At 42.3% G+C, this 16,562-nt stretch overlaps 1 protein-coding gene and 2 long non-coding RNA genes across 3 annotated transcripts, besides 1 other annotated feature; 1 reads left to right on the forward strand and 2 right to left on the reverse strand.

Moving 5' to 3' along the window:
• Positions 1-969: 969 nt before the first annotated feature.
• On the reverse strand, positions 970-3,778 carry CG31797 (uncharacterized protein). The gene has a single exon (NM_165285.4). The coding sequence runs from the start codon at positions 3,669-3,671 to the stop codon at positions 1,065-1,067; it is 2,607 nt and encodes an 868-aa protein (NP_724173.1). The 5' UTR covers positions 3,672-3,778; the 3' UTR covers positions 970-1,064.
• A 229-nt stretch (positions 3,779-4,007) lies between these two features.
• lncRNA:CR44191 (long non-coding RNA:CR44191) lies at positions 4,008-4,595 on the forward strand. The gene has a single exon (NR_073805.1). It is a non-coding gene; the product is annotated as a long non-coding RNA:CR44191 (long non-coding RNA).
• A 6,056-nt stretch (positions 4,596-10,651) lies between these two features.
• lncRNA:CR44190 (long non-coding RNA:CR44190) lies at positions 10,652-14,399 on the reverse strand. Its single transcript, NR_073806.1, has 3 exons — positions 14,296-14,399; positions 12,860-13,943; positions 10,652-11,372 (listed from the first exon to the last, which is right to left on the reverse strand). It is a non-coding gene; the product is annotated as a long non-coding RNA:CR44190 (long non-coding RNA).
• Positions 14,070-14,175: a mobile genetic element.
• Positions 14,400-16,562: the final 2,163 nt, after the last annotated feature.

Below are 16,562 nucleotides of genomic sequence, written 5' to 3' on the forward strand. Positions count from 1 at the left end.
GGACACGATGATGAAGTGTCTGTCATTCGGAGGCTGAAAGAATGCCCAACAGCCCAGCAGCCCGTCCGTCGTTCCGTCCGCCAGTCTGTCCGTCCATCCGTCCGTCCATCTATCCATCTGTCCGTCCGGCAGTGTGTCAGGTTGTCAGTTCGTCAAGCCCAGCTTGGCAGCTGCTCGTATTGTTGTGAGCCATTTGCATAGAGCGTCTTCCGCATAATTTATCGACACTTGAGCAAAACTTTAATTACTCCCCAGCCCACAGGATCAAAACTGAATTTTTCGTCTGGTAATGTGCCCGGGGCAAAATACTATGAGGGAATTCCGAGGAGCAGATGGGTGAACGTGGGGCAGATTTTCACCATGTGAATTTGTGCATATGGGGTAAAAATTCCCCACAAGTCTCTGTCCTTTGTCTGCGAAATTCAATGCGTGTTTCCAGTATATCCTTTGGCCATACATAGCACCACATTGCAATGGATTTGGGCAAGGGGTTGGGGTAGTATTTGATAGCTTTCTGTGGACTTTCCTCCCCCAAACCCCTTCACGCACTGCTGCCTAATGGCCTTTAATTGAGCGCTGGGAAAACGTTCAAGTGTTTGCGGCTGTTGAAAAATTTTTGGGAAATTCGATATTGAAAATAAAGTGGCTGTAATGCTGGGCCTTGGCCAAAAACACACCCAAACCCATTGATTGCCTAAGGATTCTGTCATTTTTTGCTTGCGATTGACACTCACAATTTGTTTGCTGATTGCTCTGCATTAGCAGAATTATGAATGAGTGGCAAAGTGTCTAACTTTTTACTTTTTTACTTACTTTTTTAAATGTTTTGGAGTGGAAAGTCTGCCATCTTAAAAGGCTTCTTCAGAGGCTGTTCAAAAAACGCATTTCGACTGTAAACTAACAAAAATGTAGAGTATGTATTCGGGTTTCATCAATATGGAAAAGCTGTCTTGCATAAAAAACTTTTTTATGTCTTGTTTAATATAAAACAGATACTCCAAGGAGCCAAACATATTCCATACACACATAGGTACTTTCTCAAACACAAAGACCTCCGATCCAGTTCACGCCAGAATGCAATCGCACATTCGCTGGCAAACGCGTTTCCGGAGATTCTCGACGCGCAGGAGCAGTCTGCTGTGATCCTCGTTGTCCTTGGAGCCGGAGAGAAGATTCTGCAGCTCCTGGACGGCTCCCAGGCAATCGCAGTGCTCGGCGAGTCGGGGATTTTGGCACAAGAAGTTGGAGCAGTAGATCGGATCGCATTGGTGCCTGGGCGCCCGGTACTCTGTCTTGCATCGATCCCGGATGTATTCCTGATGGCGCATCTGGCGGTAATAGGCACGCAGCTGGCGCTTCTGCTCCACACGCCTCATTTCCCGCATGAAGGGAGCCTCCTGTTCGTTGAAAGGGCGATCCATGAAGTGACAGATCTCGCACTGGCAACCTGCCGGTGGACAAGGTGGACAGACTTTCTTGGGCTTATCCTTGCAAACTTTCTTAATCCTCTTCATTTTCTTTTTCTTGGGCGGATCCTTTAGCTTACAAGTCGGAGCCGCTGGCTCGTCCCTGACAATTTCTAGGGCTGGAAATTCGTAATCTTCCACCCTAGTTCCTCTTTTGATAGTTTTATCGAACTCCATATCCACGGGGATATCGAAGAATCGCGAGGTCACTTCTGGCAGGTTGCTGTTCGGTTTATTTTCTTCAATTTTACTATCTTCGTTTGATTTATTTTTGTTCTTTTTATTGTTTGGAATTTTAATATCATCACGGTCATATTTTTCATATTCTAAATCCATGTCTTTGATTTTATCTTCATCTTTATATTTTTCTTTGTGTTTTTGTTGCTTTTTTTCTTTGCCCTTTTCTGGAAATTGATCCTTTCCTCTGTTTTTGTCTTCCTTTTGTTTTCCAGTTTCATGTTCCTTGTTAACTTCTTTTTCTTTCCCCTTTCCTTTTTCTCTTTCTTTTTCAATTCCTCTTTCCCTTTCTTTTTCTTCTTGCTTTCCCTTTTCTTCCCTTTCTTGTTCTCGTTCCATTGGCTTATCCTTTTCATGTGGTCTTTCCCTTTCTTTAAATTTTTCTATTTCCTGTTCCTTTCCAAGTTCTTTTTCCTTGTTATTTTCATTTTCTATTTCGTTTTCTTCTTCTTCCTTTTCTCTTTCTTTTCTTTCGCCTTCTTCTTTTTCTCTTGGTCTTTCAATTCCTTTATAATTTTCTTTATCTCTTTCCCTTGCTTTTTCCTTTCCTTTTCCCGTTTCCTTGTTCTTTTCTTTCTTTTTCTTTACCTTTTCTCTCTTCTTTTCTGTTTCTTTATCCTTGCCTTTTTTCTTTTCTTTCGCCTTTTCCCTTTTTTTCTTTTCTCGTTCTTTTTCTTTGTCCTCTTTATTCTTGTATCTATCCTGATTTTTATATTTATTTTCTTCTTGATTAAAATTTACGACCTTGTCTTTATTTTTATCGTTGTTTTGATCACCATCATTATCATTTTCCTTAATTGAAACTCTTGGCTTATCTTTATTAACGAATTGATTTTTATCCTTGTCATTTTCTTTGTCCCCTCTATCTCCGTTTCCATCATCTCGCACTATAGTTACTTTATCTTCCTCTCCTGGTTCGCGATTTCCGTGTCCAATTGGATTACCTGGATCGCCCGAAGACTTTGTGGGCCTACTGGGTCCTTTGGGTATTTGACTGTCACCTCCTCCTTGATTATCCTTTCCATGGGATCTTTTCGGCTTACAGCACTTCTCATAGGGCTCGCAAAGCGGATCTGGAGAAGGCTTTGGCTCAAAGCACTTAATGATTCTACTATACAGCTGATCGTAGTTCAGTGGTTCCGGACTCTTGTGTTCATCTTTCCCTTGCGGACAATGCCGAAACTCATTGTTATTGGGATTAGGATCCAGCTTGCGCTTGGCCCACTCGTACTGGGTGCACCCATGGCGAGGCTCCAAGCCATCCGGGGGGCAGTACCACTGGGGATGGCGCAGACCACGTGGGTCTTTTTTTCTTGCTGGCTCAATGTTAGAAACTTGATGTCTGGAAATGCCGGTGTACATCTGGCGTGCCACTCTAGTGGAATCGTGAGGAACTTGATTATGATCAGTGCAGTATAGCGTCCCGAAAGCCTGTCGCGGATCCAGTTGCTGTTGAACGTGGGGAATCTGCTGTAGATCAGACTGCAATGCGTGGCGGTTTAAGACAAAAGGCTTGCAAATCTGAGGGGTACGGTTCTTTTGCGCTAACGTATCCCTTGGGGATGGCTTTTTATCCTGTTTAGGGATCCTCCGCTGAGTGCCGCCGCCGTTGACCTTGACCAAGCAGGCGGCCACCACCTGGTTGAACACCACCGACTCGGGCTGGTGGGTGGGCGATCCTACGCCATAGAAGCCCAACGTGTCCTTGTGAGGACTTTGCTGCCAAGCGAGCAGCACGTCGTCTTTGACCATGTCGTAGGGTCGCCCACTGCCATCGGCCTCGAGGGTGTTGGCCAACCGTGTGGTGGCCTCGTTCTTGTTGGGGTCGCAATGTGGCTTTCCTTTTCGGATCGAGGGATACGTCTCCGCTCGTTGGGAGCGGTTGTCCTGCCGGTCGTGCCTTCCGAGCTGTGGTGGATCGTTTTCTCGGCCAGCAGAGCGACGCCGCTGCAACGCCTTCCTGCGCATTTACGATGGGATCGGATTGGACCACTCTTAATTTTCATTTACTAATAAAATTTTGTCGTTATTTATATTTTTACGCCAAATTTGAGGACTTCCTGAGAGTTGAGAGTTTTAGCAAGGTCTCAGAGATTAAACGTTGATACATACGTGCCGATTACATTCATTAACTGTAAAAGTGGCTCAGGACTTGAATTGGTAGCCAAATAGAACATTCGACCCAATGCTTAAATCCAGTAACGAGTACGAACTTCTATCATTTTTAAAACGGGACCTGCCCAGAGAATGCCATGCGTTTGCAGCCATCCAAATGAACCTCAATTAAAGTTTGCACACTTTGGTTTTTTGGCCCAGTTTTAGGCCACAATGCTGCCCCAATCGAGCCATGTTGGCCATACAATTTCCCAGCCTTTGCCACATAAATTCGCACACGAAAGAGTCTGACAAGGCTGTGCTATTTATGGAGCATTTCCTGTTCAAGCAAAAAGGCACAAAATGCCCAACTCAGCTGCTTTTAGCACTGGTGGTTGGAAGTGAATAAAGTACACTAACACACACACAAGCACACACAGAGGGGCATAAATCCAAAATTGTCTTTTGTCGCATAAATATTTTACTTTGGGCATTTGGAGCGTCCTGGCGACCAGAGAAGCAGAAGCAAGGACATGGACAATAGGCCAAGCTGGAATAGGACATGAAACGACATTATTTCTTATTATTAGAACAGCGCAAATAAATGAGACTCGGAAGGCGGGTGGCGGACGGATTTCCCCACGATGGCACTTTGTTTGTCCTGCCAGCACCGCAATTCCCACATGTCTGTCTTCATAAATGCTTTATCTGCGGCTGGCACACACACACTCTGGGTGGCTCAGTGTGTTGGCTTTTGTAATTATGTGCATATAATAAAGTTGACCTAAATAAAAATAAGCGCCGACTTTAGCGCGCTAAACAAAGGCCATGCACACGGGGGACAATGAGGGGGAAATATTGGCCATAACTACAATGGTCATATTGTGTAGCAATACTGTGTGATCCGAGCAGTTCATTAAATGATAAGCCATCGCCATCTGGACAACAATTGAGGGATCAGGCGATGCAATTTCAGGCCGCTTCGAGAAACAATCACTGGTAATTGGGGCTTTAAGCGGCGCGTGCTGCGCAGTCATGCAGCATCACATGTAAATAATCATAATTGATGAAGGAGTTGAGTGAGTGGAGGAATTTACGCTCCTTTCACGCCCTGGGCATCTGCACAGAGACATGTCTGCTTGGCGAATTTATTGCCCCAATATATTAGAGACCCTTCGCGCTTTCTCGCCAGAAATAAATTCATAAATTCATAAATTCAGCATAAAATGGCAGCACTCGCATATGCTCACTCCGTTCGCGAATTTGATTCCCTTTCTGCTGAATGTGCTTCGGCGTTATCCATTAAATGCGATGAATCAACTGTTGGCCACCATAAACAATCTTTGACTCAGTCTCTGGCACTTTCTTCTCTCTCGCGCTCTGCGCTCGCTTCTGCCATAAAACGTCAGCTGGCGGAAGCGGAAATTTATGCTCGCCATTTTGCAGCGGACATGTTTGTATTTGCCTCGCCATAAGTGTGACTGTGCGTCTGTGTGTGTGAGTGCCCTCGTCAGCGTGTGTGCGTGTGCGTATATTTGACTTCCTGTTGACGTGTTGAAGATGGCCGGCGATGCCGAGTCGACCACTAAAAAGTCGGTAACGCTTCCCAAATGGCGTGGAAATATCCGTAAGACCTCTTTTGGAGCAAACAGACTTCCATTTCGATCAAACCTTATCGTTTAGTTAAGCTTAATAACTTAATTCACATTCAAATGCCCATATCAACCTCAAAAGTGGTTCTGAAGATTTTAAAACCCTGAGTGTAAATGCAATAAGCTGTTAAATTTATGCATATTTATGAGTTCTGATTTAGCAGCTTAAAAGCCTAGCTATATCTTTTAAATTGCAAAAAAAACTACTATTCTAATTTAATCAATCTTTTATGAAGATTCCTATGCTTTATTCCGCGGCAATGATTGCAAGTGAATTGCAGTTTTAGACCAATTTCTTGTCTTCTTTTCCAGTCAGTTCCGTTTGACATTGTGCATTTTCCAAAAATGTGGCCAATAAAAATGGCAACTACTTGGGGAAAATGTCAAAGGAGGCAAATGGTAACAAACAAAGGCTGAACCAGAGGCAGATGAGGGAAATATTACGAAAAAAGCATCAGAGAAAAGAAGACAAGATAATTGATTGTTTGATTCAATCGCAAAGTCAAATGCTTTTTTTGAAGCTGGTACAAAATGGTTTTTGGATGATTGCGTAAGCGACAAAGGAAACGCACCGAGCATTGAAAATTGGTTACAAATTCTGATTAGAAGCGCCAGCAAAACAGACCGAGGTAAAACCAGGCCAAAAAGGAAATAAATACAAGCAGAAGACAAATTCACTCACTTGCCCGGTGGGCGTGGCAGTTGTACAAATTGAATTGTATTCGGTTCGAGGGCATTGATAAGACAAAGCAATCAGTCAGTCAGTCAGTCAGTCAGTTAGGATGTTTGAAAACTGCCCGACATGAAGGTTTTTGCTTTTGAAACAGAACGGGAAAAACGAATGTAGATGCTCCGCAACGGATGGTATAATTGGTTAAGTGATCGATTAGAAGTGTAAAATGAATTATATGATACGGATGTAAAAAGAAATTCCAGAAGAACTTTAAACAAAGTTAGCTTGAAAAAGTGGTAAAGTACCTTAACAAAACTTCATCACGAATAGATGTGCTTTAAGGTATTGAAAAAGTGTCTAAAAAAGCAGAATGATTATCGAGTTTAACAACAAACTGTTATACATAACTACAAAATATTAACCATTAAATATTTGCTTGCCAAGTAATACTTACTGAGGTAAAATTGAACTCCAATGCTATTTATTAGCTCCTCTGCCACGTAAAGTTGTTTTTATTGATGCATTAAATTTAATGTAAGCCAACATATCCCCACGAACGATAAATGCTCAACGCACTTGCTTTTCCGCTCGATATAGCAGCACATATCATTCACACAATTTGGCCCATACTCGAAAACATTACTTGTGGGCCAGAATAAAGAGCAAACCGAACTGAAACCGCATTTGCATTACATTTCATCATTTCGCCAATTTTGAGTTCTCAATCAATTTGCCGCAAAAAGTATTCGTTCATTCGCAATTTTGCATTTTGCCAATTACAGTATAGCTGATTGGATTGTTGCCAATCTTTTTCCGATTGTTTTTACCCACTTTTTATTTTCCGCACTGCCTGCGCATGTGTGTCTGTTCCATGTAAAGTGTCTGTTCGGCACTTCCCTGGCATTCCAGGGCAACTCAATTAAATCGAACTGCAATCATATTCACCTGCATCCGTTTCCGCTTCGAAGACCCATGCTCAAAGCTCCATGCTCCACACTGGCTGACTGGAAATGTATCTTTAAAATTCGAATTCATATTACAGATTACAAATTCGCAGCATGTTTGTCATTCCGCAGTTTTGTTGGCGTTTCTGCTGCTGCTGCTGCTGTTGCCAATTTTCGGTTGTTTTATTTATTTTTTCTGGAAATCCCCACGACCCCCCCCCCCCCGTGGTCATCCATGGGTTTTTCGCTTTTTTGGTCCAGTACGGCCATTTTTAATTGCGCGGCATTGTTGCTGGTTTCGCTGGGTGTTCTTTATATACATATAGATTTCGTTCCGACGTCCGACTGATGTTTGTGTACGTACGCCGTCCTTTATTTGATTTCAGTTTCATTTCGAAAATTTGTAATGCGCCTCGTGTAGCGACGGATCCTGCTCCGTGCCTGCTCCGCCGTCTGCCCGACGAAGGATAATGAAACTATGCGCTTGTCGCCATTTCGTTTGTTTTACACTCCACCCCGCACCAAAAGTGCCCACCCACTGAGAAAAAGCGGGCTAAAGTGCGCCCTCGGCCTTAACAGCAAGACTCCGTGATTGGCACCAGTTGCCCACATGCCCCGCTAGCCGAGTGTCCACTGTACGTGGTTTCGCTGCCTCGCTTCGCTCACGCTGTCATCCTCATCAGATGGAGCAGCTGGATTCGCTGGGATGGGTATTAGTTGGCTCCCACTGCTGCGGTCCGCCTGGTGGCATTTCAATTTCAATTTTAATGTCGGCTACAAAAAGGCGCAAATAAAACGTACGAAATCATCATTCCTCACTATTTGCTCAAGGTGCTCCACCAGCCAAGGTGGCAAGGGCATCAGGGGATTATCGAAAAATTGCAGGATATATCTGTGAAATTGGTTCACCAAGAAAATGCCCCATGAGTGGAAGCCGTTCAGAGCAAAGTATAACACAAAGACAGGGAACTCTGTTTGGTTAAAGCAAACTAAAGTAATACTTACCACAAAGCTTGATTAAATATAATATAAAACATTTATTATTTAAAAGTATAGAATAATTTCAAAAATTTATCAATTTTAGGAATTAATATTTTTATTGGCTAACAATTTCCATAGATTTTCAACGTCCAAAGCCAATTTAATATTTATGAAGCCGATATGTTTGGCTACACTTCATGAAACAGTGTTGGACCTCATTTATAAATCTGTCACAACAAATTGTTTTTCGAAAGACGAGGGAAACTGGTGGGAATAACCGCAGGGGGACGTTGATTTGGAAAATAGAATGCAACAAAGCAGTGGTGGTGATTGAGCGATTTAATTGAACTCAAGCTGTGATCTATGCTATGAAATATTTAAATATTTAATGAGGCGAGCAATAAAGAAATTTACCAAAGTGCCCCAACTGAGCATGACAAAAGCCTATAATTTATTCCCATAGCTCTTTCAATACAAGTGAAGAATACTTTGCTTCTCCATTTGGGGACTGTAAACTACGATGAACAACATTACGCATACGACGCGTTGCCATACAGAAGTGCAAGCATTTTCGCCATCCGCCCAACTGACAATTCGATTAAGTTTGGCATAATTGTAGCTGTGAGTGCTACAATTATCAGAATATTAAATCGCGCTTTATCGCCGGCGACTATCAGCGTATTAAAATGTCAATTAAGTTGGACATATCTTCCTGTTTGACCCGCCGACCCCTCAGCATCCTGGTTGCCTTCAGGTGGATTTGAATTAATGCGCTGCATTTTGTTCGTGATTTATTTGTTTGGTTTCAATTTTTATTTGTGCTGCTGTATCGACGTGCTATTTGTTATTTGCCAAAGACTTTTAGGTGTTCCTGTTTAGAGGCAGAAAATAAATACGAATATAATGATATTTTTCACCATGGCACTAAATTTTATCGCACTGAAATATCAAATAATATTTGCTACATTGAAACTGATTCAAATTTGGTCATGCGACGTGTGATTAAATCTGCGTGATGTGAATAACATAAAAAATACATTTTGCGAAAATCAACAGCCATTGTGAGTGACCGCAAAATCAATTTCAATTGTCAACAAAGTCAAAACACGATGAAAATCATACAAAAAGCTGCAGAAAAAAAAAGAGGAAAACAGAAACCAAACCGAGCAGGAAAAATCATAATATAACTTTTAGCAACATGCCAGGACAACAATAAGAAAGGAACTTTGCCGTCGGCAGTCGAACAGCGCCAGGAGTGCAAAAAAAAACCAAGTCCACACAAACTTTGCCACTCTTTTTGCGACTTAAGAATCAGCTAGCTGAGCACTGGCCAAGGACTCCGAGGATGGCCCGGACAGGTTGGCCAGGGGTCGGAATCTGGATTGGGATCGGTACTGTGTTCGGGAACAAGAAAGGGAATGGAATTGGGCTTGGACTTGGTATTGGAATTGGGAGTGGGACAGAGGCAGTGCGTGCCTTAAAGTTTTTGCGGTTTTTTGTTCAGACAGCAGAGCAGACGGAAATAGAGATGGAGACGTGGATGTGGATGTCGACGAAGTCGTGCCGGGCAACTAATGAAGCCGTTCTCGGGCAAAGCTTAAATCCAGCTTAGAAAGGCCACCTGAGTCTTGGGGAATCTCCAGTTGCCACACTTTAATTCCAGCGGCTTTGGATTTGGAGATTTTTGTAAAACAAGAGAAATCTCGATGACCTACGAACATTAGGTAATTTCAATCACGTTCGATGTTACCATTTCGCTATTAGCCAGGCATTAACGCGTATAATTAAACTCCGATTCTCGAATGAAATTTGTAAGGTATTGATTTTTGAATTTCACAATGTGATGCTTTAACTAATTAAATTTTGCTCTATGATTTAATTAAAACTTAAATAAACATCAAACATTTCCGAAATTTAATTAATTCGCATGCAAACAAATGTGACACACTTTTTTGTTTGCTCACCTTTTATGGAATGATTAAATTTTAAATATTTATTGCATTTGTCATTGATGATGTATGGATATTTTCCAAAGCTAAATAGAACTTACTGTCTGTAACCATATTTAGGCAGTTAGCAATATGGAATTATTTGCATTGCGAACTTATTTCGTATAAAGGAATCTATGAAGGGAAGTGCAATTATTTTGTATATTTGAAGTTTCAGCCATAAAATAAAATGCGCAGTTCCTTGTGTGTGTAAATCAGGCGAAAATTGTGACCCAAACATCCGGTGCGAAGTATTTATTTGTGCAACAGGAAGAAGGTTGCAAGGTCTGAAGGGCGAACAGCGGAGCAGGCGGTTTTCCACGGCGGAAATTGATTTCGCTCGGAGGGCAGAATAAGGAGCAGCACTGGCACCTACCCGAAAAGGCTAAAGGACAACACAACGCACATTTCCTGCGACAAATTTGCCAGGCGAAAAGGTTGCGGACAAAGTGGAAGTGGAGTACACGGAGTGCTCCTTTTAAACGAACTTTGACTTCTTGTTGGGCCCCAATTTATGGGTCTATCGAGTTTGCTACTACTTCGTTTCCCCCCCTCTGTGCCGCTGCAAAAAGTTAACTAAAAGCGTCCATAAACAAGGCAATGCCTTTCAATTTTTAATAGCCGAACAAGGTATTTGCTCCTCGATCGATAAATCGATATGTCATAAGCATTTTTGCGGAAAAACTGACCTGTTAGGCGGACATAAAAATGGTCAGATGAAATTCACGTACAATTTCAAAGTTGTCGTTCGGCATTTCATTTGATATTAAAATTTATGCGCCGGTCAAGTCCACACATTCGCCCACACGGACGAGCTGAAGCCCATGTCCTGCAGGACCAGTACATGCCGTTGCTGCTGTTTTTGCTGTCCAAATATTTATATTCATTGTGTCAGAGTGTTAAAGCGATAAAATGCAGTGTAAATACAAAGCATCTAACCCAATTCCCCCACATTTGCCTGCGTCCTTTGAGGTCCTTCTGGTCCTTTTGTATGATTAGTTTGGGAGGGGCCAAGGCCAGGGCGGTGCCACGCCTACGGGTCTCGGGCTGTTGACCACAGCAACCATTCGAATTATTCATGCATTTAATTTTTGTGTAATTTGCAGTAGAATTTCGGGTAACTAGCAGAGCAAAGCCAGCGAAACCAAAATGTTTCATCCTTACAAGGATTTCTTCTCCAACTGCCGGTGAATCTGTGTGCCTGGGCTGGGATTTGTGGGCCATGTGCAGGATTTGGGTGGAATCGGGCAGTGAAAGTGATTGTGGGTCTACCAAAGGCTGCCTTCTGCGGCAAATGTTCGAGATGAAAGTAATCTTGTGTGTCCCGCATGGAGCATCTGCGGAAATGCAAACCAATATTACTGGAAATTTCATTTTATGCGGACAAAGAGCATTGATAAAATAAAAATATATGGTGTCGGATAAATATATTCTGTTCTGTTCTCACTTGAACGGGTTCATTAATTTAATACTAAAGACTAAATAAACTCTTCAAAGCCAACATTTCTTTGAAAATTCATTTTTACAGTATGCACATAATACTTTGTTTTAAAAAGTAACAAAACCACGCCCACTTTCGCTTTGCTTTTGTGTTGCACACACTGTTTATATAACAATTTACATTTTTATTTATTCACAAAACGTAATATATGTATGACTTCAACTGTAGTTTTATATTTGCTCTCTTGACATCAACAATTTATTCTTTATTTTTTAAACAAATGAATAATATATTTGGGATTATCAGCTGGAGTTGTACAGTTTTTTTTTTTAAATTGTTGTCGACTAAAGCAAACTTCCATCCCTAAAGTTAACCCCAAGATCATCCAATTTGTTTTGCGATTCGTGAGTCGACTTGAGTTTCCCTCATCCCATCGCCCAGGCTAATCAACAGGACAACTACAGCAAATAGCTTAATTTGTAAGCCTTTCGATGGCAAGACAGCTACGTGCAGGTGAACTAATTAAAGCAACCACGACCACGATTAAAGTAGCAAAAGTCGCACAATCAGGCAGACGGGATCCGAATCAGGGTGAGACTCCGAATCAGAATCAGAATCACAAAACCAGAACCAGAACCAAAACCACACCAAGCTGCCAAAGCTCTTCTCACATTAATTATTTTTGCATTACAAATATCGAGAACGTACAGCGACCAGAGCTTGCAGCAGTTATGATAATTTTCAATGGCCAGAATTACCACCTAGCAAACAGCGCTACAGAGGAAGAAACCAGTAACGAGTTAATTATACAATATATCAGTGTGTTATAATACAATTTTAAAGAGTTAAAGAGAGATTAAGGGATCCAGCATGAAGAAAATGCCCAAAAAATACATTCTAACAATTATTCAAATCGGATTCTTCATTCATAAGGTACCCCACCGCTAGGTGGAGCTGATGTGTAATCTCGATAACTATTGTTTTGTATATTAGCATATCAGCTACCTCGCACTTTCATAATCAAAGTCGAATAACTAGTCCGTACCGATTTGTCACCTTTTTAATTAGGACACTTTCCGAATCTACTAATTTTTTCTCAGTGCAGTATTTTGAGGTGAGCTGTGTGCAGAGATCTTGTAACTGGGTAACTACGAGCAGTAAGTACCTGCTGCTGGTACTACGAGTAATTTCCTTAATGATGTTGCACCACCGTGGCATTATCTTGTTTGTTGCCCTGGCCTTCCAGTCTCGGATGATAATTTATGCAAAATATATGTGAGGGGAGACTGAAATATACCCCCTGCCCCCGAATGTCCCACCGCACATGATATGCATAAAGTTTCGCCCGTTCCACCTTCGTCGAGGAGTTGCATGCCAACTCACCTGAGTTGATGTTTTGGCCAGGCCAAAACGTGGTGCTGGCTGGGTCCTAACCCGGTCGGCCTGGACGGGCTTGTTACTGGTGTCTGTGTGGTCCAATTTACACGATTTCCCTTTGGCAGCTCCCCAGCACCACCCGGGTATCGTTGATTCTAATGCCTCCAACGGCGGCGGCACTGAATATCCCCTCTATTTATGGTTAGCTGGTTGCTTTCCCCTCCTCCTTGCTGTGAAATAACTAGACCAAGATTGGCGTATGGTAACCGAGTAACTATCTTTGGTCTGCTATTCTGCACTTCACCATCCACACATTCACATCGCATCTACAGTAATTAATTTGCTAAATACACAGATGATGTTAAAAAATGATTTCATAAACCAGAGGGAATTTCATGAAATGGGCAATGATTTCATTTAGTTGCGCTTTAGCCGTCATGGTGGGCGTTTTCTACAACATCTTGGGAGTTCTTTTACTCTGATTCCTAAAAACAAACTTACCTATTTTCTATAGAGGAAGATATTAAATTTCACCTAGAATGATCACAATTAGTTGAGCTATTGAGCTCTTCATCAATCAGCCGAATCAGATGAAGTCTTACAAATTGTCTAATAATTTTGTAAGCTCCTGCTTAATTGTTCTCGACGCCAGGCGAATTACCCAAACTCCGGATCCTTAAGGACTCGCTCCTCTCACGCATCCATTATCGCTGAGCGCTTTACAAGTGTTTAACGTCTAATTAAGTGCCTGCCGTGGATGTGGATGTAGTTGCAGTTGCAGCAGAAGTGCAAGTAGATGTAGCTGGCGCCCAAGTTTGTTTGCCAGGCCACTTTGGCCGCCGAGCAGCTCGAGCAACGCGTTTTTAATTAAGTTTTTGACACTTGCATTTGGCGCCTCTGGACGGGTTGGTGGGGGTGTGGCATCGTCCTGTCTTTGATGGGATCCGCACTCGATGGATCTGGAGTGCTTTTATTCCTAATGCAGTTTCAGCATTTGAAGGGTTATCATAAGCTGAATGATATGCAATTAAGAGATGTTTGTCTTGAGCGAGTCTCTGATTAATCGAAAAGAAGTGTCTGGAGTTTTAGACTGAAAATGAATAAAAAACATTAAAAATGCTATCCCATTACTCGTAGAATAAGGGTATACTGGGCTAGGAAGTTCGAAAAGAAGAGAGTTTGATTTGCACGAATTACGAAAACTTAGCTAGTGGGGGATTAGTGAGAGGTTTGGTTTCATTTATGTGTCAATTGCGCTGTTATGCTACTGTTACTGCATTGTATGGACTTATCGCTTCTAAATAAATAAATATATAAAAAAATCTAGCGGGAGTGAGAACAAGAAATCATAACAATTTTTAGCATATCGATGGAAAACGGCAAAAAGAATAACAAAATGACAGATCTTCTCGGCAAGTGATCGTGATCAAGAATATATATACCATTTGAAACGAATCAAACCGCTAAACGAGCCAAAGCCAAATGTCATACAGTGCTGTTGTTATATACGCCCTTTTTTATACTAAATGAGGATTTTTCAGATTTAAAGATACTAAGTCCAAATAAAAAATATTTAAGTGACAGCCTTTTCCATAGCATATAGATTTTCAACTTTGTTTGTACGCCGCGAAAAGCACTTGCCAGCTGCCTTTTGATGAACACCTTTGACTTGCCGCCGAACACTTCAGATCCAGCTGCCCTCCACCCAACTCGCAGCTCTTAACCCACATCGACCCCATGAAGGGTGCACAAAGGCACAAAGAAGTTTTCTGAATTTCATCCTTTGTGTTCGGCTCTCGGCCTTTGACAATTTTCGCTTTTGGTGTTTTTACAAGTTGCATAAAATAAATTAAAAACTGCTTTTGGCCCTGCATTTCCATGCTTATGGGTATGGGTATACCCATCGCACGCAAATGAGCGAGAGTCAGCCGAAAACTCTTTACCGCCTTGGGAATTGCCTTTGATGTGCAGTTGGCGGGTTAACCTCGAGGGAGGAGTTTGCACCTCCTTGGCATATTTCACAAATACAAGCACGGAAGACAGGTGAAAGGAGCTGCTTGATTCCTGCCTCTGACACTTTGAGGCGTCAAAGTGAAGTGAGCGGGTATGAGGATGGGCTGAATTGGTGGCGATGGGTTAGACATCTGGTTGTGTCAACAAAGGGTTTAAGTATGCGGCTTTAGGCCTGGCCGGGACTCGGTTGTCATTGCATTTAATTTCCGGCAACCGGATGATGGTAATGGCAACGACATCGACACATCCACACACATCCACACATGAAATTGGAATTCCTTGGACTCGAAAACTGGGTCACAATTGTCGAAAAACGAGCCGGCAAAACCAAGAAACTTCCATTCAGATCGACTCGGCGTGGTATTTATGTGACATTTTTATAGCGAACATTCGCTCCTCCGTAGGACCCCGACTGCCAGGCAGGCCAGGCCAGACCAGGCCCCCTATAGAATATCAATAGACGAGTGGGGATGGGAATTCTTTCAAGCTGCCCCCACTACGCCGGCTTCCTGTCGGGGGGCCTTGGCATCTCCCTGACATTTTTATGTTTTATTGTTCGAGTTTGTCTTTCATTCTTGCGTTTCGGGTCGTCGAGACTCTGGAAATATTTGAATATTAAAGTGATTTAGTGGCCAGCTGAAAAATGGTGAAAAATCATTGGAAAGGTGAAAATACACGCTCTTCTTTCCCCCAAAAACGAGAAATGAAAAAAAAAATAACACGCCTCGCCTCGCTCCATGTAATCCATAAAACGTTTTAATTAATGACTACAATATGTGGCGTTGCAGCGGCAACGTTTAAAGATCCGACCCCCGAAAATGTCCGTGCTAAGAAATTGACATTCGTCTGCGATTTGTGTGTCTCTGTGATGGTTTTTCAACTTTTTTTTTTTTCGTTCGGTACTCCAGAATTATTCGAACGGAACATGAAACGGGCGTTCACTGTTCGTCGGTGTCGCTTTTCTTGTTGTCGTCATCGATGTTTCTAATGTCGATGAGTTATGTTCTACATTGCGTGGGTGTTGAAATGGTAAACCGAATCGAGCATAAACTGGAAATTGTTCTTGATGGCCCCGACACTTCCGAGATCCAGTCAATTAAGTTGTTAACAAAAATTGTATCGAACGCAAAATGAGGTTTTCTGTTTACGTATTTGAGTGGCAATTGAAACAGAACTTTTATTAAATATAATCATGCCTTAAGAAACCATTCAAGGGGAAGGAAATAAATACAATTAATTCCATCGAAAGTTGAGGAACAATTTGTGTTTTTTACCTCGCTCATATAACAAACAACTTTGTTGGTTATTTCAATTTGGGCCGTTTACGCAGCATCCAAATGAAAAGCGTGACAAATTGACATATCGATTTGCATATTTGGCACACCTAACTATCCCTGACCCAGGGAATCTGTCCAGGACTGGGTCTGCAGCTCCAACTTCTCAGAACCGATGACGTGACAGGCCTGAGAAGGGTTGCGTATCCGTTGCCCCTAGCCAAGGAGTTCCTTTCAGTTGCAAACCGATCAATTTCAATCAATCAACTTCTGCTGGGATGCGATGCCCAATGCCCCCATATCAAACTCAGAGTCTAGTGGATGGGGAGTGGCGGCCACTTAGGCATCTCAATCCCTCAATTCATATTCCAAACAGTGTGCGCTGCTGGGAGTGGGAGATCTCGGCAAAGTTTACACAAATA

This window comes from Drosophila melanogaster, chromosome 2L (assembly GCF_000001215.4).
Source record: "Drosophila melanogaster chromosome 2L".
NCBI lineage: Eukaryota > Metazoa > Arthropoda > Insecta > Diptera > Drosophilidae > Drosophila > Drosophila melanogaster.

Coding starts and splice junctions, on each gene's coding strand:
- CG31797 (NM_165285.4), bottom strand. CDS start 3,671: ATGCGCAGGAAGGCGTTGCAGCGGCGTCGCTCTGCTGGCCGAGAAAAC.